Genomic DNA, 23,121 nt, shown 5'->3' with positions numbered 1-23,121 from the left:
GGCCTGCGGGGTACTGTGCGGGGTCTTGTGAGGGCTATAGGCGGGTGCGTGTGGTGCTGCGCCACCGGTCGCCTAGGCCTTCAGAGTGTTGTAGCCGCGGTGGGACGGGGGTGCAGGTTACTGTGCGGGGTCTTCTAGGGCTGTTGTAGGCGGTTTGCGTGTGGTGGGCCGGGGTGTAGGTTGCTGTGCGGGGTCTTCTAGGGCTGTTGTAGGCGGGGTGCGTGTGGTGGGACGGGGGTGCAGGTTGACGGTGCCTGGTCCCCAGGGTGCCCTCGCCCCCGCCGTGAGCAGCGCGTGCAGGGTGCCGCTCCGCGGTGGGTGTGGCGGTGGGCGGGGCTGGGAAGCTGCGGCCTGGGGGAGACTTCTCCCAGAGGGGGCGGCGCTGCTCAGTGTGCAGAGTCTGAGGGCAGCGGCGGGTGCGTCGGTGTCGGGACAGGGTGACTCGGGGAGTGAGCGCTGCTGTACCATGGAGCTCCTGCTGCTGCTGGCCGTCTGCGGGCTCCACCTGCTGCCGGCTGCTCGGGGCGACTTCGACGGCAGGTAAGAGGCGTGGGATTGTAGGGGGCTCTGCCACTGCCTGCGCGGTGCTGGGTTGGTACTGCCAGGGGCGCACCACCTCCTGGGGGTAGCTTGTGGTCGGGTTGGCGCTGCGTGCTGCCAGTGGAATCCCGGGCTCTGTGGCAGCCTGTGTGGAGCTGGGTTGGTACCATCTGAAGTCGCGCTACCCCGCGGCAGGTGTCTGGGGCCAGAGCGGCACCTGTGCCCAGGGCACGAGACCAGCGCCTGAGTGCGCTCCGAGCAGGTGCTTCAGCGGGTGGGCTCGTGCTCGCTGGCGGGGAGGGCTTTATGTCAGACTGTGGCAGGGTACTATATTGACGAAGAATTCCTCAGTGAAGGTGTCTACCGGGTGAAGTCCAGGGAGGGGCCCAGAGGTGCACACCAAAGACCCCCATCCTGCGCGCACCTGGTCCGCGCTCTCCTCCTCAGAGGGACACCGCAGTCACCGACTGCCCCGGGCCGGTGGGTCTCACCCGTGCCTCGCTTAGCTTATAGAGCCTCGTCCTCTTTCCGAGGGCTTCAGTCTACCCTTGTGTGCCCCAGCGCCCCCCTTGCCTACCTCTTGCTCCTGAACCAGTCACCTCACGTTATCCTACCCCCGCCCTCTCTTTCTCTTCTGGCTCTCGAGTGTGGAGTGACCCCTTCTGTTACTTTTCTGAGCCCCCCACCGGCCTTCGCCCACTTTTCACCCAGTGCCGACTTGTTTTCTACGGACCAAGTTACTGTTTTCAGAGGGTCAACCTCACTTGCAAATCCCCCCCCCCCCCCTTGATCCACGCACCCTGACATTTAAAACAATAAAATACCTCTCTACCAATGCGTTTTGTGCACAGGTCAAATGATGCGCGCCTCACCTCGGGTGCCACCTGTGCGCGCTCCTTTCGCCTTGACTCGACCTTGGAGTACCTGCGACTAGTGGGGGCCCTTGGTCGGGGGCACCTTCCTTTGATCGCCTGCTTCTGCACAACCGCCCACCCCCTACAAGAGGCATGCAGTGCCGCTCTGCCAAGCGTGCCACCCCGGTCTCGCTTCCGGGGACCCGGGCCGCAGATGGCACCGTAGTGGGAGGGACTCCCCATCTCTGGACCCCGGGCTGCTCTCATGTTTCGGGTCCCGCAGTTGTCTCCGCTCCACTTCATGTTACACATTCCACTAAACGCGCCACAGACGAGTAATCTGACTTTCAGGATTAGTAACTGATGTGAATGTTTCGTCTCTGTCTTCCATGATCTTGCTGTTATCTGAGTCTACGAATCATTTAAGCGCTGCATATATTATGCACGTGGTACTAAGCGCTATACAAGTGCATTTAGCATAACGTTTCCCTACTCGCTCTCCAGAGCACACGAGTGCTCTCTACTGCCAGCATTCCGAGGGGCTCTGCTTGTGAGGTGTTGAGGTGCACGATAATGTGTTAAGCTCTTTCTTAAGATATGAGGCGGGGAGGACGTGCCCTCATTCCCGAGGACACCCCTGTGGGTGCAGCTTCTCGTGCCCCCTCTCTTCTCGGTTCATTTGAGCTTTGTTATATCCTTGTGTTGTTGTATATCTCCGTTGCCAGTACCGCGGTTTATTGTGTGCTAGTTTAGTGTCAGTGTGTACAAGGCGCAGGGTGGCAGATAACCAATGCCTGGGGTGGGTCCAGAGTGATACGGTTGTCTCGGTGGCATCTAATTGTATTGTCTACTAGCTTCTTATACACTCGGCGCAGAGTTTTTAAATACATTTACAGAGATGTGGCTGTGTTTACTGGATTGTAGAGATACGCGGTGTTGACTTCAGTATTCGCTTGGAAGACATTTTTCAATCTTGACCTATTAAAGTGCCTACCCGTGTGATCGTGGACAGCACGCTTTCACATCAACTGGTCCAGCAAGGTAGCAAGGAGATTGCACCCCTTCCCCCAGTTGCAGGGAAAAGAACAGCCACAATTGGGGTGCACTGGAAGCATCGGACTCAAGGACGTCGGTGCTACTGCTTATACTACGCAGAGCAGCTTATGACTGGGGTTACAGCTTCCGTTGATGCATCAGGTGCAGTGACACCGGGGCCCACTGAGCCCTCATTATTGTTACCTTTCACAGTACAAACAGCAACCGGGGGTATTTTCTCCCCTGCACCAAGGCCAGTGGCACGCTGGCCGCGCCACTGCTCCCGGCGCTGGTTCCCCTCCGTGCAGAGCTCGGAAGGGCCGTCCCAGCCCCGCGAGTTACCGTAGGTGGGAAGAGCCGCCGCTCAAGTTCAGGCATGAACTCGTCGAGGGAAGGGGGGAGGAAAGTGCCAGAGAGCAGGAATGTGTTTATAACAAGGGTGGAAGAAGGGCTGTCAGAAGCAGGCCCGCGCACACGCGAGAGCAGGCGTGCTCGGCCAGACAACCAGACCCGGGTATTTTATGAGGGGGCTGCTTCCGTATGTCTGTTTCCTAATCTCGCACACCGCAGCTTTTACACAGCTGTGCTCTCCCGCAGAAGTGGGATATACGCATACAAGACGGTATACGCCGACTTAGTCCCATAAACCCTCGCCGCCACCCCAGGCATGTTTGAAAGGTGTTCCCCATCCCAGCGCCAGAAGTTTTCTTTTTGAATGTGTTATCTTGTGCCCGCGGCTGTATGAAGCCCCGGCGGAACTAAATGTGCATAAGTCTGAAATTACCAATAGGCTGTAAGAGTCCGAACCGACCTAAAGTTAGTCTGCCAGGCAGCGTTACGTTGTCACTCAACGTAGATTGAGCACATGTGGTGGTTAATTTCATCTGTGGCAAATTCTGCGGTGTGCCACGTCTGGGATGTTTCTTTGACGTCTTGGGCACAGATCTTTAATGCTTGGTGGAGCCAGCTGCTTCTGTGAACTGTTGGTGCTGTGTGCAGAACTGTGGGCGCCGTGCCTGCCAGGAATTGGGGGGTTGCCAGTGCTGTGAAGCAGGGAGCAGCTTTCGCTGTGCGCTACCTGACAGAAACGGGTCGCTTGTGTACCGCGTGGCGCTGTTTGGCTGTTCTTATGTTTGGGACCGCTGTCTGCTACTGTGATGGGTGACAGAACTAGGGTACTACTGTGTAGCAGAGCTGTTGTTACTGCTGCGTGCCGTGGCTCGATTGTTGCTTTGGTGACCATCCTTCTTGTACATCTAACCCCAAGTACCTACCTTCTTATTCTGTAGGAGCAAAACAGTACCCCGAAATTTAGATACCCCAGAAATACCTCTATTAGAGTTCCCATATTTCCCTGGATCGGAGACAGTGTTAATATCCTCAGTTTCCTGAAGGAATGTGTTGCCGCGTTAAAGCACCTCCAAACAGCAAAATCTCACAAATACAATTCATTAAGTAATTTTTGCCCACTCAATAATTGAGTTCTAGATCAAATCAAAGTTAGAGGGTTTTATAACCAAATAAAAAAAAAAAAAGCGGAACAGAGTCAATGCCATGAAGGCTCTCAATGGAAAGTTATACAGAGAATGCAAAAATCTGAAATTATTCAAAGCCCCAAATGGGCAGCAAAATCAAGAATAAAATGGACAGCATCCCTAGCAGCATCCAAGCCTTCAGGAAAGTCTTTAAACTCTCCCCAAAAAACACATTAAAAACAAAATACTCTAACATATGCAATTACTGGATCTGCAGATTCACTGTGGTGCGAGCAAATGTAGCATTTCTTAACCAAATTAGAGCACGTGAAAGATAAACATCACACTGCGTTACCACTCACGCGCTATCTCACTGTGAATAATTATTCGGCACCCTCCACGCTAATGCCGCCCAGAGATGCTCGAACAAAACATGATACATTAACAGTAACGTGTTATGTGAATGAATAGGATACAGGGAACAAACAGAAGGACCTATTTCAAGTTGGAATTGAATTGGGTAAGGTTCATCAAGAGCAGAATGAAAATAACAGTGGAAATAAACCGGTGCATTTCAATTTGTGTGCTTCGGAGCTTGCGAAGGTGGGCGGGGTGTGGAGGTTGGGAAGCAGGATGAGTGACAGACGAGGTCCATCTTGGTCAAGATTGAGTTTCTGTTTAAATGGGGCCCAGTTAACAAATCAGAAAAACACACTTCTACACACCAAAGGAGATTAGTTCCAAAAGCAACAGTACTACATCTGTGTATACTTGTAACAATGCATTCTGCACATTGTTAATGATGCACAAAACATAAGCCCATAAAAATCTTTCACAGTTCTTTTGTTGCTTGAACTTCCGCCCCAAAACGCCTCTTCACCACGAGGACGAGTCCACTAGCACTGGGGCCTTCGCCAAACATGCAGACGGAGAGGGAAAAACCAGGGCTCTTTATCCTGGCTCCGACAGATTCCGCTTGCATAATGTGTTTTTGTTCCTGAAACCTTTTGCTATGGAAGGCCCCTTTCCTTTTTTAGGTTTGGCCCAGGGTAAGCTATATTTGTGTTGCCAGCCTTGTGTTTTCCAAAAATATTTTATAAAAGTATACTCCTGCGATCTCTCTCTCTCTCTCCCCTCCATCTACTTGTTTATTCAGGTGGAAACCAAAGTTTGCTTTCACCCATCACAGCTGGTGGCAGATGGTCAGCCCACTTTGCCTGTGAAAGATGGCTTTTTGATTGATCATATTAACCACCTAAACAATAAGTTTACTCCTGTGCCAGGGCGGCCAGACCAATGTCTGCTTTTATTCCTGCATTAATTTCATGTTGTTTTACATTTATTTTTTGTTACTGGTCACTGTTTACTTATTATTTTTTGTGTGCATATGCATTCCACCCTTACAACGCAGCACTTTTACTTTTTATTACTTTTAATGACTATTGTAAATGTTTGGGAAAGAAAACATTGCATGCTTGCAAACACTAGGCCTATTGGCTTTGCCAATACTAGTATTTTCTTGTTGCTATCAAATCACTGGGCAAGAAGGTGCATACAGTGGCATTTTTTTTATCTTACCGGGTCATAGAATACAAGTTCAGCTTCATACTTGTAGGATCTCACACACTGCCCAAAATGTATATAGTTGAATGCTATCCATTCACCAAAGGGGTTCAATGCCTCCTCACAGATATGAAGCTTTATGTAAATGCAATCGCAAGCAATGATGGTAGTCGATGGGGGCGGTTGTTTTAAAAAGGACAACAGACACCGCCGCTTATTTGACTCTGGCTAGTTGTCTAAAGAAGTAAATTTAGTTGTAAGTCTAGTGAGAGGCCAACTTGAGAGTTGTTTAGATGGACCACCCACCACCCCGGGTTTTTCAGCCAGAATCAGATTTTTTTTTTACGTTAGCACTTGACCCCACTGACCTGTGCATAAAATGAATATAATAAGCAATTAGAGACCACTGTAGGGTCAATTGGAGTTCCTCACAAACATCCCAAATAAAATAAAATCTGATAGCGTTTTCCCAAAAGTAGGCCGCCACTGACTGTGTCCAGTCAGCACCTTCGAAAACGTAACTCACTTCTTCTATTTATTAATTTATGAGTTTTACTATACAGCGGACCACCACATAATGGCTTTAAGTGAAATGGAACAAAACATTTTGATAAAGATGCAGCCCCTGGATATGGATATGTGAAAACAGAGGTATATTGTGAAGTACATTTCAAAGTCACAGATACTGTGTTCCACAGAAAATCGGCTTTGACTTCTATAGTGGTGTATTATCTATCGTTAAGGGGAGTAACCGTAGCGGCCATTAAGTTTTGCCATAAAACCAGAGAAGTGCCCCACATCTTATTTGTGACTAGAGCCTCAAAAAAACTTCTGAAAGCCTGCTTCTCCCCTGACAAAGTTAGCAATTTTGCAGTGAGTGTACTTGACTGCATCAATCCGCCTCCCATTAGCGATGGCAAGGAGGTTGGCTTATGCCCGCACCAGGACCCATGTCTGGCTCCTTGGGCTGTTTATCAAGGTGATTCATGACCTGGCCGACTCGACCTTGCTGACGTCATCTCCCAACAGTCTCCTATGTGATCACTGAGTTCTGCTAACATTCACCTTCTGTTTGACCCTAACCACACCACCACTTCTTCCACAGCCACGCATCCTACCTGCTTGGCCCACCGACTGGACCATCCTCTCAGCTGGTCTCATGTCCCTCCACTCAAGGATTCAAGACTCCTTTCAAATCCTGTCTCCTCAACCAAGAGCCATTCCAACATGCCTGCATAAGCTAAAATGCTCATAATTTAAGCGGCTGCCTGCATGGTGTCCTGGTGTCAACACTTGCATACCGATAAATCCTCCAAGCGCTATGTAGCATACTCGTATTGAGTGCCTTTGTAACTATGTCATTTTTTTGTCTACTGAGTTTTCCACATAATTATGGATTTGCAGCCCGTGAAACATAATCCATCATCTGCTGCATAATTTGTAGATTTTAACAAAGTATGTTTCTAACTCTAACTGCTCAAACGTTTCTACATATGCTGCCACGTGTGTTGATGTGCAGTGGCAGGCCCTTTCCAAAGGTTATCTGCAGTGGCGTAACACGGTCCACTGCAGTGCGGGGGTGCTCCAAGCTGCTTGGGCCCCCTCAGCACAGTACTCTGGCCTGAGAGCTCCTGATTAAATCCGGAGCAGGGGTCTCTCAATGTACCTTGAAATTTAGTTACGCCATTGTTTATCTGGTCACCGTTCAATTGCTGATTGCTGTATTTAAACATGAAACTGATTCTTATGAGGGGAACCCTTTGCCTAGACTGAAACTGATTCTTATGAGGTGAACCCTTTGCCTAGACAGTGTTAACATATATAAAATGACAAAATAGTCAATACTACAACAAAATGTGCTGTTATGCCACATAATGTGTGTCTTATTGCTGTATTTACCCCGCCGCATAATTTGGTTCTCCCCTACCGCATAATTCCAGTGGCCCGGACATATCTTGTATTTCAAAAGTTATCTGCCTCTCCTAGTTCTCTCCGACCCTCCACGTGCTTGTGTAATGACCGATGCTTCATCACCAAGTTGTGCATTATTGACTTGGAAGCCGGTGAATCTAGTTGAGTTGGGTGTGGTCCTTGTTCCCACATATTTTTGTGGCGTTAGCCTTTAGGGCTATTGGGAGGAATCCCTAATTTGGTGCTGATACTTTGGTAACCCAGCTTCCTTCACTGGGTTTGCTCACTGGAAGGTATAGGAATCCACATATGGGCAGTGCTTTAAATGTGCCGGTACTGAATACCGGCACTTTTTTATTTTAAGTGGGAGAGTACCAGCACTTCTCGAGAGAAATGTAATACTTTTAATTGGAGAGTACCGGCACTTCTCAGAAACAAGCAGGTACTATGGTACAGAGTACCTGCACTTCCGTTTTTCCATTTCAAGCACTGCATATGGGCGTTGTGAAAATATTGTCCTCGCTGGTACAATGGATGCGTTTTTTTGCATATATAAATAGTTTGACTAATACGCCATCAGCTTTGTAGTCCTTGGCCTGTGTTCGATTAGGCAGCTCAAACAGGCCTACTTTGAGGCCGACAACTTTGGGAAGGCCTGTGACACAAAGGAGGTTGAGAACGGGAGGCTCGTGTACCGCTCTCCTCTGTGGCCGAGCCTTTGAAGCACGGGCCCGCAGGGCTCAGCTTTGAGCTCTTCTTTGTTTAATGGCTATTTGTCTCCTCTGAAGGATGTCGTCCAACCTCTCGACTTGAAGAGGGTGTCATATGCAGATGACACCCAGCTCATGTTCTCCCTTCAAGAGGTCAACGATGACCAGCAGAATGCTTTTAATTCTTGCCGAATTAAGGTTTCTGAACAGATGAATAACATTTGTCTAGAGCTTAATTCAGAGAAAACAGAAATACTGCTTTTTAAGTGTTCGCGGTCTATCTGGTTACATACCTGGTGGTCTTCCGAACTAGGGGCTCCACGTGGTGGATGTGGTCAAAATCTTGGCACAAAGCTTGACAAAGATATTTCTTTTCGCCCTTAGGTGAGGGGGGTGACAGGGTCTCGCTTTGCACTTCTAGAAAGATTAAATATTGAAAATGATCACCTCGCACCTGAACTATGCTAACATTGCATAGCTTGGCCTCCCTGACATCTGATCCACTGACTGCAGGTTGTGCAGAATATAGCGGCTTGACTTCTTCACAATCATCCTTGACAGGAACCTCTGACCTCCCATCTGAGAGCCATACACTGACTCCCACTGCGTAGGGGTATCTTGTGTACATGTGTACTGTTGACATCTAGAGCCTACCATGGGAAAGGCTCCTAATGCCTGAGGGATAGAATCACCCCCGTCTCCCCTCAAGATCTTTGAGTTCTTGCAGCCAGCTTATGTTGCAAGTTCCTGGATTGGAGCGTGCTGGGGCGGGTGGATGCTCTTTCTCTGCCCTGGCTCCTAAAATTTGGAACAACAAGCTTCCTCTCTCCATCTGCAGCCCTTCGACCGGCCAGGGTTTCAAAACACAATAAGAAAATATGGTTATTCTGCTCCAAGTAACCCTCTTTCGATCTTCTGTATGTGCTACCTAGTGCCGGGATGCCCTTTTGGCAGCTGAGCACTGTATAAATGGTTCATTCATTCATTCATTCATTCATTGGGCTCATCATCACTTAGCGGCATTTCACCCATGTCCTGGAAAGAGGGAAGCCTATGTGGGCACACGTCCAGGGGCGTAGCCACCAGTAGTGCAGTAGGTGCAGTCGTCTGACGGGTGGAGTCCATTTTCATTCCCTGCACCACAACCCAAGGCCCCCCTTGGCATGCCGAACCAAGCGTCACTCGTAAGGATGGGGTGGCACAGGTCCATTGGAATTACCCTCTAGTTCCAGTCAGTCAAAAAATTGTGCCCCCTAAGCCTTTCAGTTTGTGCTTGGGGCTTTCTAGGCCTAAGTTCAAGGATACAAAACCTGAGACAATACATGCACGTTTCAAAAACCAGGCCAGGGTTGCTGAATTTATTGTAATTGTATCATGTTTCTTTGTGTGTTGAGCCGTTAGTAAGCAGTGGTGTGCGTGTACTGGCAGGGAAGTGTGGCCCGCTTCTAGTGTGAGTATCCATTTCAGGGTGAAGGTGCCCCTGGGCAGATTGGTTTCAGTGGCAGTGAAAGGTGAGGGATTGACGGCTCTAGAGGTCAGTCACCCGGGTCAGTGCTGGGTAGCTCACAAAAGCCTCGGAGCCCCCAGCTGCACTGTTGCATGACACCGCGGGGCTGTTATGCGGAAAATAAATGCAGTTTTTCGCTCGAAACCACAGGGCAGGCCAGAGAGGATGGTGAAAGTCCTTATAATATTGGGGAAACTCGCGCTTGTGAAAAAGTTGTTCTCTTTTTTATGGATTTTTTTCTAACATTTGTAATGTTGTTTTCACAGGTGGCCCAGACCAATGGCTTCGTCGGCAGGGCTGTGTCGGTACGGAGGCCGGGTCGACTGCTGCTGGGGTTGGGCGCGGCAGCCATGGGGCTCGTGCCAGCGTGAGTACCACAACCGCTTGGGGCTTGTAGCCACTTAGACGGGGCTTTTACACGTAGACACACACACGCGCGCACACGCAGCAGGGCCTATTTGGTAAACAGAGCTTTGCACGTGCCTTATTGTCTGGTCAGGGCGGGAGTCCCTGCTTTATGTGGATTCCCACGGGGCCTGGACATCCACGCGGTGAAGGTGACGTAGGACACTCGCCACACCCTGCACCTAGAGCAGAAGAAGGGGTAGAAGATGACTCGGGGTGATTGCTTTTAAAGCTAACTAATAACTGCCACTTCGTTCTGGGGGAGACGTTGTAAATAAAACACTTAGGAAATATCACAAGGAATAGAATTGAGGTCACAGTGTTTTGCAAAGGGTAGAAGCGAGGGCAGTGGATTTGGCATGGCGCAGAGGCCTTATAGGTAATTTGTTTTGCTTTGAGACATACAGGCCCAGGTTTACAGAGAGTTTGCATTACTTTTTTAACGCAACCCACACAAAATCTTCTGCTGAGATTTATAAACCAATGCAAATCATAATTTGTGTTGGTTTGTCACACTAAGTAATGCAGTGCAATGTGTTGCCTCGCGTTACTTTGCATCAAGGGGGCATTCTATGGGGGGTGCACGGGCATTCAAATGCAAGCGCCCATGGGTTTTGATGCAAATCCCTATCTCAAAGAATTATACACAGGGATTTGCCCCAAATCCTGCAACACCATGAGGTAGGTGTAACAAGGAGAAATGTTTTCATTTTTACTCGATTTTCCCTCTTTAGTGTGCACTGCATTTTACAGCACACATAAAAAGAGAAAAATGCCTTAGAGCATAGTTTTTGTGCCGCAAGGCTACCTTCTTGCACAAAAACTCTGCTGAGTACAAAATAAACACCCTTGCACTGTGGCACACGGGTGCCTGCCTTGGGGCATGGCAGCCACAAGTGGGCCATTGGTGGGAGAGAGCAGAACTCCACCACTTTTAACTGGATATGGCACAGTTCTGCTCTCTCCTTACACACAACACAACAATTTTATTTGCTGCACTGAGTTGCATGACCTCTTTGTAAATATGCCCCACAGTTTTTAGGCCGAGCCTGGGCAGTGCATGTGCTGATCTGCGAGGCATGCTGTATTCAAGGAAGGGACTTGAAGCTCCACCCACTCTCCGACCATATTTTTTATTGCCTTGTGTAATTGTCCACCTTAACTGTGGTTGTTCATTGGTCAATAGGCTTAGTAGTCCCTCCTTAGTACAGCCTTGTCATATTTTGTAACCTTCGATGGCGACACCCCCTGTTACGTGTGCTGTTACTCGGTAGGCTTTAATTACATCCGCCAAGCACTATTTTCTCAAATAGCTCTGTCCTGCTTGCTGTTGTAGGCAGGGATGGTTTCTCCTGGTGCTTTTTTTTATAGCATAAACGCATTTGCAATGAAATAGGTCTCACATTTGCGTGAGTTTAAGCTATTGGCATTGTAAATGACGATGCCTTTTTTCAATCTATTTTAAAAACAACACATAAATAAAAGGCATGGTCATTTACAATGCCAATAGCTCAAACTCTCGTAAATGCGAGACCTATTGCATTGCAAATGCTTGTTCTTTCTGCAAGCGTGGATGCAGCATTTTCAACAGAGAGCACTTACTTACATTACCACTCAGAGCCCCTGTTTGCTTTAGGTTTTTTTCTCTTGCATTGTTTGCAGTATTACTGAGGTTGAGCGCTCTTAGTTTAACATTAAAAAACACTACCTAATCCCCCAGAGAATACCAATTTTAAAATGTTACCATAATAAGTTTGCTTGTTATATATAACCCAAGTGTTACGAGTAGGCCATTCATTAGTCAACACATTTCATATAAAAAATCTCAAAAATGGTGTTGGTTTTGTGATTTAGGCTATGGTGTAATGTCCGAAACTTGAGCTTTATGTATGGCAAAGTATATCGAGTACATTGCAGTAATGTGCACCAAAGGGGATACATCCAATTTGCTATTATTAAAAACATTTTTGAGCGATGTCTATCTTTGGCTTATGCTGACTCATTTGAAGAGATACAGTCCATAGCTTATGACAGTGATTAAGAGATTTTGATTGATATGTCGGAATCTAGAAAGTGGCTCTCTCCCAATGAGAGTATGCCAATTGACAGCTTTTTGGCCTTTGTTCCAGGACAATTGCTTGACGAAGAGCAACAGGTCAGGTTTGCACAGAGTATAGACTTTCAAGGCTGATGTCTCTGTTCCACAAAATGTTAGGCCTGTCTGATTGAATGAGCGTGCTCATAATCAACACTTTTTTTTTTAATTTGAGATTTCCTTGTTTTTTAAATTTCCCTATGGATCCTTATGATATTCTAGAGAGGCTTCCTTCATAAAATGCAGTGTTCCCAATCTTGGACGCCAGTAAAAGGCACCACGGGTTAATGCATGGCTACATTTGGGCCAAATAGGCTTGAAGACTGAAATTATGAAGTTCCCTTTTGTCACCTTTACATACTTAGTAGCCACATTTTAGAGAAATATTCTTGGAATCTCACTTGCCTTGCTTAAAAAACACAACACTGTGTGCAGAGAACTTCATACTTTCTTTTGTGTGCATTGGGCTAGTGCAGGAATATTCATTAGTGTGGCCAGCTTTGCCAGATAGGTGATGGAATGATGATTCATGTTTTAGGTAGTTGCCATATTCCATACTACATCACCAATTAATTGACCAAATATGAAAATAGGCAGAAATCAAAGATCTAATTATCTCAAGATGATTCAAGTCAAACCACCATGGAATCGTACTCCAAAAAATGCAAGTAAAATATTGAAATACATCTTTGCAACCCAAAAAAGAGTCATTATCTATGTATCTAATAGTTGCCACTCCTATGTGACCTAAAAAATGACAAAAGCCTCCTGGGTGCCCCTATGGCCCTTATACCATAAATAACTTTAAATGGTATTGAAGAGTAAGACAAACAGTACTCCTACAAATAAACAATACCACTCCTAGTAGTAAAATATAAAGATTTTTTTTTTCATTTTACCAAGTAGGGGGAACCTTGGTTAATCCAAATAGATGTGCATAAGCTTTTTCTTTCTATCTTAGACAGTGCAGTGATTGGTCCGGAGCCCAAGTCACTGCAAACGGACCGACTCGTGGCACGCTAGTTGGTGGAGGTGCAATACCCCCCTGGCCCTTGCTGAAGACAGAGGGTGTTGAAAGCCAAAATGAAGTCTTGCTGCTATTCTGCACCACACACGACTGAGAAGTGAGAATGGCCTGGATGTAGATGCAGGACAGTCAGCTCCGTGGGCTACTGAATTAGGCTTATATTGTCAGACAAACCTTTTTGAGCAGTGAGCGTAACTATGTTAGGAACGTGAGACGGGGCTGGAAAGAGGCTGAACGGGGTGACAGCAACACAGTTTTTAGAAGTCTAGCTGACAGGTTGGCTTAAATTCCTAAAGTTGGTGACCCAACATCGCAGCAGTAGCTCAGAACCACTGAGAAAATTGCTGGAAAAACAAGCTTTATCCTTAATCGATCCTATGTGACATCTTCATAAAAAATGATCCATAAGATATATACACAAACTAGCTCAAACTGGAGCTTGAAACTTTATCTGGATATTAATAGGCGGATGACCAGTGCATCCGGTGAGAGTACCCACACCTTCGGTCTCCCAAATTACGGTGCAAGAAGAGTTGACTATGGTTATAGTTTATCTGAGTTGCATCGCTGGCACCTGGTCCCTGGACCATCACTGTGAAGTCACTTACCCCACTTGACCTGAGGAACCAATGCTGACCCAGCACCTTTCCTTTTCAGGAGCCACAATGTGCACTTTTAAGAAACCAGGCCTTCCAGAGTTCTAACCTCTTGTCAACTGAGTCTTGAGCCAGGGATTAATTAGGACAGAAGCACATCCAAGGAACTACCCTGACAAACTGCAAGGCAAGGTTTTCCTACTGAAGGCAACTGGTGCACACCAGACTCTTCTGCTCACACTCACCATTGTGGCCTGGATTTGGGAAGCTTGAATACCTACAGAAGATTCACGTGCCCGAACAGACTGAACTACCTATGACCTAGCAGCTGGCAGGGTTCGGTTACACAGACAATCAAACCCCCTGTTTCTAGGCCTTCCACGCCTACCATTCTGGTGAATTTATAACCTACCCCAGTCTTACTGTGGAGTTGATGCAAAGCTTGTGGTGTTCACATTTACCCTGCTGGTCAGGGCCACAAAGTATCACCTGTCATGTCCTTAGGATGGGGTACAGAGAACGTGTTTTCTGTGGACCACAGGAACTTTCAGCTGCAAGCACTTACAGCCTTCCTTTCTCACTTTTGTGCAAATACTGGGAGACTGCGTGCTCATCCTTGGCCCTGTTCTGGTGAGTGTAGCTGTAATGGCCCTCTTTGCTGACAAGCAAAAAGCTGTGTGCGGCTCCAAAGCTTCATGGAATGGTGGTGGCTGCGCGTCTGAGATGAACGGTTCTTACTTTATTGCGGGGGTGGAACCGTGGGAGGAGGTGAGCAACAGTCACATCCAGGAACACAGCGGTAACACAGGCCGACAAGAGGTCTTTGTGGTCCAGCTGCCAAGACATAAGCCTCAATTGTAAAGTATTATTAGGCCATGCCTCCTTCAGTGTGATATCTACTTAGCAAGAGACAAGATGGCTCCTGTTTGTGCTGCCACTTTTGCACTGTCAAGATTAAGAACAGTTCACTTCCTTCTTGGGCTCCTTCCTTTGCTCTGTGCCCATATTTTTATCTCCTACAGAGTCACCTTTCCCTTGCAGCTTGCCAGAGGCCACTTTCCCCCTTCAGCTTGCCAGAGCTCGATAGACCGTCATTCTCCTCGGCGTTACAAATTGTCGTCTGTGCACCATTGCTTACAAATGGAAAGTTACTGGCGACCTGAAGGCTATATGTTTCCGCGTCTGTTGACAGGGAGAAGGTGAAGTGTCCGAGGCACGCAGCTTGCGTTCCAGCCGCCCAAGAGCAAGCCCCGAAGGGCGACGCCGTCCATCGGGTGCAAGGCACAGTGTTTCCCACCCGTGCCCCGGAGAGTGTGAATGGACGAGACTCGTGACGTAGGCAGCTATGTACAGCGATGTGACCCGACGCCATACCGGCGGTGAGACGCTGGAACGGCCTTCCCTTCTGTGCTGGCAGCTTTCCCAGCTCTGGGCCTGCTCGCAGTTGTGAATGTTTGCATGTCCAGTGCAAGCGGGACCCGGGGCTTTACTCTGAGGATGGCTGTAAGCACTGCTTAGTATGCGATAATAATAATAATATGAAGTTCACAGGCCCAAACATCTTGTGCACCATCAGCCACCTCTTTTTGATTCAACCTCATGCCTTTTTCTCCCACCACCCTCCACTTTTTGCCTCTTCTTCATCTCTGGTTACTTTTCATCCCTACTTTCTTCCTCACTATTTTACTATCCTTTTGGTGTTGCTTTCTCTTGTCTTTTCCCCGTTCTATCTCTCTTGCTCTGGAGTTTGATGATGAAAAATAAGCCCTACTCCCCAAAAGTCAGTGCCCAGCTCAGCATTTGCAACCACTGCACAAATTAAGCCCGGGCTGTAAGTATGTCAGGCCTTCAGTTGGGCACTGTGCTTCCACGTAGTCCTTGTGTGCTCAGACAGCTCACAGCGTGTCAAGGTAGTTTGTGTGTAGACTCTGATTTGTCGAATGAATCAGTATTGGGGGCGCGGTTGCATTGTGCTAAACAGGGCAGAGTTCTTCTTTAGATCCAGTCCCACTCATGTCCACCCAATCCAACACACCACTTGCCTTTCCTCTGTGCCATGTTCAACTCTTACGACCCTTCATCTCCGACATTTGTTTACATCATCCTCTGCGAGATACCCGTATGGAAATCTCACAAGATATTGTGCAGTCAATCCATACTTCTGGAATCTTCTATTGAGCCCAAGCAGAATCTGATCAACATACATATTGTGCTGAATCAACCGTCCTGCGAAGCGCTTCATATTAATGCCAATGTTGCACTTTGTAAGCAACCACCACCGCAAGGAAGGTTCTTGAGCTGCTAAGGAAATGTCCCTCAGACACTGAAATATCTTTTGAGGATTTTTCAGCACGGCTCATCTTGCCCCATTGTATGGAGGACGGAAGCCTCTGTCCGCACAGAAAGTTGTTTGTAACTCCTGGATGTTGGACCTTTGATTGGTTTAGCCACCCTAGGGCAGGGTGTTTCTTATTAAGTGGTTGCAGAATCACTTTACTTGTATAAGAAGAGGGATGCTTAGAGAGGGAGGGTCTTTGTTCAGTTTAAGGCTTTTTCTAGCAAAAGAAGCCTGATATCTGAAAGTAGGAGCTCTCCTGATGGCACCTGTCTTGCTCGCCTCATATTGCCTGTCATTCAGGAAACGTGTGTCTTTGAGTGTCATAGCTGCAAGAGGAGACACTACTACAGAATTTGTGTCAAGGCTGATTCTGTGGCATGGAAATCTAACAATACTAAACTGTAGCCCAGGGCGCCACGGGCCACTGGTGCCAGTTTGTCCCCTGGCAGCTGCAAATATTGACTTATTTTGCAGGGATTGCGGAGGTCAAAATGGCACTTTGCCTAGCGCTAGAACATCTTTGTACCTACCCTGGTGTTTGGTACGAATTGCCATGAAACACTACTACATCTCTGGCCAGGCTACGAATGAAATGCGATGCAGTCGGTGAAATGTAACATTTGGAACCAGAAGACTTGTTTTCAATCCAGTATTTCCCATTTAACTGCATTGGGCAGTCTTAAGCACACGGCTTTATATCCTCCAATCTCTGTTGCCTTTTTCGGATTAAATGGTAAATACCAGTATCTTTTGATACGTAGAAAACATTGGAAACAGATGCAGCGTCTGGGACAGTGGTAAAAATGTGGTCACATTTTACAAAGGCATTATTGTAACAAACAAAAGTACTGCCTCTGTCAAATTCTGGATTGGGCTGGTACCCCCTGAAGACCATTCAAGAAGTTGTATCCAAGTATAGAGAAACACTTGCTATACTGTTACTGTAATTCTCATGAATTCAGAGGGCAAGCCCAGAAGGGTCCTCCGCAAGCCAGTTCATAGTGGTCTGTTAAGGATTAAGATCGCATCTTTTAAGTGACAGTGGTATATTGTGGCACTGACAAAAAAGCTCGCGAAACCATTGGTTTTGGCTTCACATTTTGATAAATCGATGAAACCATTTAACAGTGGGAGAATAGTTTATTAAGCTCCCAGTGTGTCTCCTCTGCACATCTGGCCAGTCTGGAAGTATACAGTACTGAAGAAGGGATGTCTTTCAAGACCCAACATTCATTAAGTCGTACCTGGAAAGTGACTTTGTCTAACTGCCTGCAGAAAAACACCTCACTATGACCCTCCTCCATTGTCGCTCAGAGTAGCTGTCCCAGAAAAAATTTCAGCGCTGCTTCCTTGGGTTTAGCTAATATTTTTATAGCTTCATCCCATAATAAAAAAACGTAAAAAACTATTTCTATTGTTGTTTATTTAAGTGTCAGTGATAGTTAACACATTCTTAGGAATATAACATACCCCTCGTGAACAATTAATTGTATACATCCTATGTTATGTATGGCTGTCTTTGAGAGCCTCTATCTTTTATTTCAGTTTCTGAAAGCCATAACTCCTTGCTATGACATCACAACAGTTGATAACAGAACTGGTTATCAACTTGATGTGCTAGAGGCCCTCCAGGCCAGGTGACGGGGCTCTCTGAGAGCCTGATAATGCAGCTCTGCTTGTCTGATTTGTCTGGAAGCAGGAAGCACAGCTGCAGCAGAGGGTAGGGAGGCAGGGGAGGTAGTGGGTTTTGGTAAAGGATAGCAGGGAAGGTATTCATTTTTCACATTTGCATCGGGGAGGAGCTCTCCCAATATCCTCTGCTCCTGCGCAGTAGTTGAAGGCAGAGGCAGATGATTTTGGGGGCCATACATAACATAAAATTATAGATGGGGAACAAGTAAATTACAGGAATGTTTTTCACCCCAGGGTCTTGAGTGACAACATCGGCAGCTTGAGCTTCGCTCTCGTTGTCTATTTGACGTCACTCAAAACCCCTCGGTGAAAAAGATCTCCGTTATTCGCTCTTACCCATCTATAAATATATATCTTACTACTAATAATCCCCAAAAACTTTTTTGTACACAGACATCATCAGATAAAATATTTCATGAATATTCAATTCACAAATACAAGCACAATTTAAAAGGCTCTAATATAGACAATCTATATACTTCACTGATTCACATCTGAGAATGCACATTTTTAGTATGCTGACTGTATTACATCCAGTTTTTTAAAATAAATGTTTGCTCATGGTGCAGTTTAGTACAATGCCAGTCTGTCACATACCCACTTATCCTTGGTGCCGAGCTGTGGCATAACCGTTGGTGTGTAGCCAACAGGGAAGTATAATACATTCTACTGGAATAGAATCAAAGGAGGGGAACCCTATAATATTCTCATTAAATAATTTTATATAATTCTGTGATTCGTAAAAGAACAGCTAAACGTTTTGCTGGATTGAAGATACCGGAAAAAAATATTTTATTTCAGTGGCACCTCCTCTTTGGTTGAGAAGTTGAACCTCACGAATCTAGCCAAGCAAATTGCTGTTTATAGAAGTAAAGTTTTTTAAATTAGATAAACTTCATTATATTACTCAATCCGTTGCAAAAGTCTTAAGTATTAGGAAAATAACCCAACTTGATAACCCTGCTGGAAGTGAGCAGCGTCATAACTGACAGGCTACTTACTTCATCATCCGGGGCAGAATTCCTACAGATAAACTGGAAAACACCTATATTGTAAAAGAGGAAAATTCATCCCTTTAATATAGTTGAAATAAAATCAAACTGTGCCCTATTTTGTCTCCTTTTACTCGGTCCCTGCAGTATACCGATAGTGGTATCAACAACAGAATGCCACAAATGTGACAAGATGGCAGCTTACACCTGTGCATAACGTATGTAGGGGAATTTTGTGTGAAAAATCAAAAAGACTCCTGCATCTGTTGCCATATTGAAATTGTCATGTACCAATAAATACTAAGTTTCAATAGGGCATGGACTTGTAGGATGTACCAAGAATCCCTAACATAATCACAACCAGGTCTGGATCTCAAAAGGATACATATTTTATTTAGTGCCACTAACCGAAAGGATACCTAAGTATGTTGCCTGAATTCAAAGGGTGGAAAATATAAAAGTAATATGAGTTTTGTGGCTACTTCAATCAATGCTGAGAGGCAAGGGGGGGGAGATATGACAGATTTGTGGTCATCAAGCTACTTAAATTCAATCAAGTATCTCCAAGACTCAAAGAAAAGACAAAAATGGATGAAGCAGAGATGAAATGACACCATTTCTCATCTTTATGAAAAAAGCTCTGACTATACCTGGCCATTCTAGGGAAATCTGCAATGAATTTAGGGACTTCAAATGTAGCTAGGTTGAAAAACTTCAGACTAGTCTACTCTGCAGCTCATAACTTTACGTCTTGGAAATAGACAAACTTTCTACAGTTGTTTCTGATTCTTGGATTATGGAGAATATTAATAGGGTGATCAAACTCATGTCTGTAACATGTTCGTACAGTGCTATGCCAGAATTATACAAGAGCTCGCCTTTTTCACAATTTTATGTTACTATACCCTGTTGAGAGTGAGCACAACTATGTTAAGCTTAACATGAGCTCGCGGGTGGTGGCAAACAACCCTGCAAGGGTTCTGGGTGGCTGTAAGTTGCCAGAGCTGCAGTGGAAGCTTTACTCTTAAAGGTCTATCCCTCAAAGTGTAGAAAAGAGCATGACAAAGGTATACTTTTGGCTGAAATGCTGGTCACTGTGCCCTACACAGAGGTTCTTGGTCGGTCACAATTTTGTGTGGACATGGCGCTGTGCTTCACTTTTTATATAAAGCCACTGACTTTGGCCCATTCATCACAGTTTAAGAAAGGCCTTCTGAACTTTTTTAACTTTTCAAACCTCAAGCAGATCTCCCATGAGGTCATGAGATTTGGAAACCAGACAACTCGTGTCTTCCCTGCAAGCTACTGTTTAAGCTTTTCACAATAAAAACTCATGAACTGGTCTATGACTCAGTCTGGATACTCCAACTGCCGGTTCCACCCGCTACACCACTTCTGTCACTCTTCTGTTTTCTCCAAATTCATATTTACAAACAGGAAATTCAACCACATCTCAACCAATCCGTATTTGTTGAGCACGCTAATCACCCCGAGGGGTATCCAGGCACTGCGTGGGAAGATGCTACTCGAACAACCGGGTCTTGAGGCCACTCTTGAATTCAGCGAGGGAGGTAGAGGCTCGTAGGTGGATGGGCAGGTCGTTCCATGTCTAGACAGCGAGGTGGGAGAAGGAGGCATCCTCCGGCTCGAGTACGATGGATGCAGGAGACGGTGGCGAGAGACAGGGAGACCGCAGGTGTCTGGTGGGCTGGTGGAAAGTCAGGCAGTTGTTTGGGTATTCTGGTCCCGTGTTGTGGAGGGCCATGTAGGCTTGCATGTTGAACACACAATACTGGCTCCCAATATAGACCAGAATAAAATGTAAAATCTGCTGACCTACCTACAAGGCTCTGCATTTAGAGACCCACCAAGGCAACACTGCTCACCATCTCCAGGGAGCTGAGAGGACTAAAGAGCAAAAGCATTCTTCAGCTGGAAACCTAAAACTGAAAGCATCTTGGGCACTAAAACAATCCTTCACTGGTGCCACAACCAGTTTATAGAGATTCCTGCTTCCTCTTCTCAGGGCACAACGAGATCCTCTTGCTTTGTTCCGACTTCATTTCAGATAGCTACTCTTATTCACCTGATGTCGCATATCGTCCAGGGGCGTTACACAGTCCCCCGCAGTGCGGGGGCCCCCAAGCTGCAGGGGGCCCCTTCAGCACTTTACTCACGCCGGAGAGCTCCGGATTAAATCCGAAGCGGGCCCCTCTGTGTACCTTGCAGGGGGGCCCCTTCAACTTTTGTTACGCCACTGATATCGTCTTTTACCATCCCATAAGTGCATTTGCTATTATCAACCCTTCCACTTGCGAAACCCAGAATTATTTTATTCTTGTAAGCATTCGTTACTATATATGAAGTCGCTAATGCCTTTTAGGTCAAACTGCGCTATAGAGAAACGGAAATAAATAACACTTTCTTGCCATGGCTTTGGTTTTTATCCTGTTCTCCTTCTGGAGTAGATTTTTTACATCTATAATATTTGTAGAATTCACTCTACAAACAAGATCCTCTCTGGGCACAACACAACTCAAGAGTCTTCATTTCCTCTCCAGAGATGAGCAAGATAGCCAGCTGCTTACCTATAAAAGGATCTCATTGTATCAGGTGGCCACAGAACTGGACACATTGCACCACAAGAAAAGTCTATTTGCAGATCCAGGCACTTGAAGTAGTTGTTGGATAGACACGTTATCACATTATTTTGGATATTTGCCCATCATATAGATGTGGACATAGATTATAAATCTGTGTGGGAAGGCTGTGGCAACACGTGCCTGTGCTGGACAAATACTGAAATGATTTCCCTGGTGACTTCACCAGCATGAATTACACAGCTAAATTCTGCATCGATTGTACATACGATACGCTTCTAAGGCAAGCCTGAAGGCACCATCCCTTTAATTCCCCTGAAGGCATAGCTTTTTGTCTAAAGTGCAGACGCACTTTTAGAGGGACTGCAGATCATGCTGGCAAAAGCACTGGTAAAAGCATGCATGCAGCTGTAGTGGACATGTTTCACGCCTAGAAAAGGGCCAATTGGTGAAAAATGCAGACCCGTAGGTGCACGGCCCCTCTAGCTTCCACCTCCCCCTTGATTCCAACAAGATTGCTGTATATCGAAAGCAGAGCTCCTACGTTGCCGTAGACTTGCCATTGGGAATGCAGGAGTGGTTACGCTTGCTGCCTGGGGGCATCCTAATCTCCTCAAACCGGTTTCCATCATGCTCGAAGTAAATTTAGTGCCAACAAGTTTGACTTTGTAAATGAATAGAGAGCAGGTGAACGCCTGTGCTCCTGTGGTAACCCCATGAGTCAGAAGTCCTCAAAGTCTCTAACACGGCCCATTCCTTTTAGACCCTTTGGAAGTGCTCTGCCAAGCAGCACTGCAGTGGGGGCAGCAGCAAATACCTCTGCATTGTGCAGTATTGTCAGCAGCTGGCGTTTAAGGTTTTCTCAGGTGAATGGAATGCTTATTTGCCTTTCCTAGTCATTTTTTGGCTGCCATGTCATTGAGGTGCTAGGAGATAAGTTCACACTGTGTTCTTAGATTGAAACCTAACGGAGAAACAAACAGTCTAATGAGGTGGAAGTTGCTAACAATTTCACAGCACTGTGATGTGGCGACTTCATCTGTCTGAACACCTATTTTGTCTTTCCGTAATCTTAATTCAAGACGCAGGGTATACCTCCCGCTAAGACCTTCCAGGGCTCTGTGTAGACAGCCTCACTTTGACCCTGTCCCAATGGTCTTGCGTTCCATCTCCGGTTACACTGTTATTCAGATCTCCCACTTTGCACCAGACTCAATTGGGACAAACCCATATTTTGAGACTGCATGTCAGAAATATTTTATTGAACATAGTTTAAGGCCCCAATATGATAAAATGCCACATGTGTACAAAGCACTTGGTTAATAATCCTATCCACTGGGATTTCCTTTAAGGTTATACACTATTTATGTAATTCTGCATACGGGCAACCACTGGCTCTGCCTGTGACAAGAGGATAAGAGGTGGAGTGTAACTGCAAATCCCATGATTAAACACTCTGGAAAGTGTGCTATAGATGTATGAGGAGATTCCGTTCTCTGGGAAGGAAATTCCGTACTCCTTCTTTTCCTACCCTACCACGGTTTTATCTGCAAATTATTCTCTACCTACCTGCTTCCTCTGACTCACCGTAGGACTAATTGTTCAGTTTATTCGAAAGATCTTACACCTTGCACTTTGTGCCTTCACTTGCATGGTCTTGGCTTTAACTCTGGTCCACTCCACCGTGCAGGAAATGAGTACCTGCATATCGATTCTTCCCTGCCGAAGACTTGCTACCCTGACAGGAAAAAGAATAAAATAATTCCTAATCACGCATCAGG

General features: G+C 46.3%; 1 protein-coding gene across 4 annotated transcripts in view; it reads left to right on the top strand.

Annotated features, from left to right (window-relative positions):
- Positions 1-384: 384 nt before the first annotated feature.
- The window catches only part of NPNT (nephronectin), a 236,636-nt gene continuing 213,899 nt past the window's right edge, over positions 385-23,121 (top strand). For 2 of the 4 annotated variants that reach the window (XM_085641403.1, XM_085641405.1), the window contains exons 1-2: positions 385-540; positions 9,862-9,962. In XM_085641403.1, coding sequence (XP_085497529.1) covers positions 467-540; positions 9,862-9,962 — 175 coding nt within the window. In that variant the 5' untranslated portion in view covers positions 385-466. The remainder of the gene's footprint in view (positions 541-9,861; positions 9,963-23,121) is intronic. The other 2 variants (XM_085641406.1, XM_085641404.1) reach the window with 1 other exon arrangement.

The sequence above is a fragment of the Triturus cristatus genome, chromosome 2_2, assembly GCF_964204655.1.
Source record: "Triturus cristatus chromosome 2_2, aTriCri1.1, whole genome shotgun sequence".
Classification (NCBI taxonomy): domain Eukaryota; kingdom Metazoa; phylum Chordata; class Amphibia; order Caudata; family Salamandridae; genus Triturus; species Triturus cristatus.
This window is presented reverse-complemented; position numbering and strand designations above follow the sequence as displayed.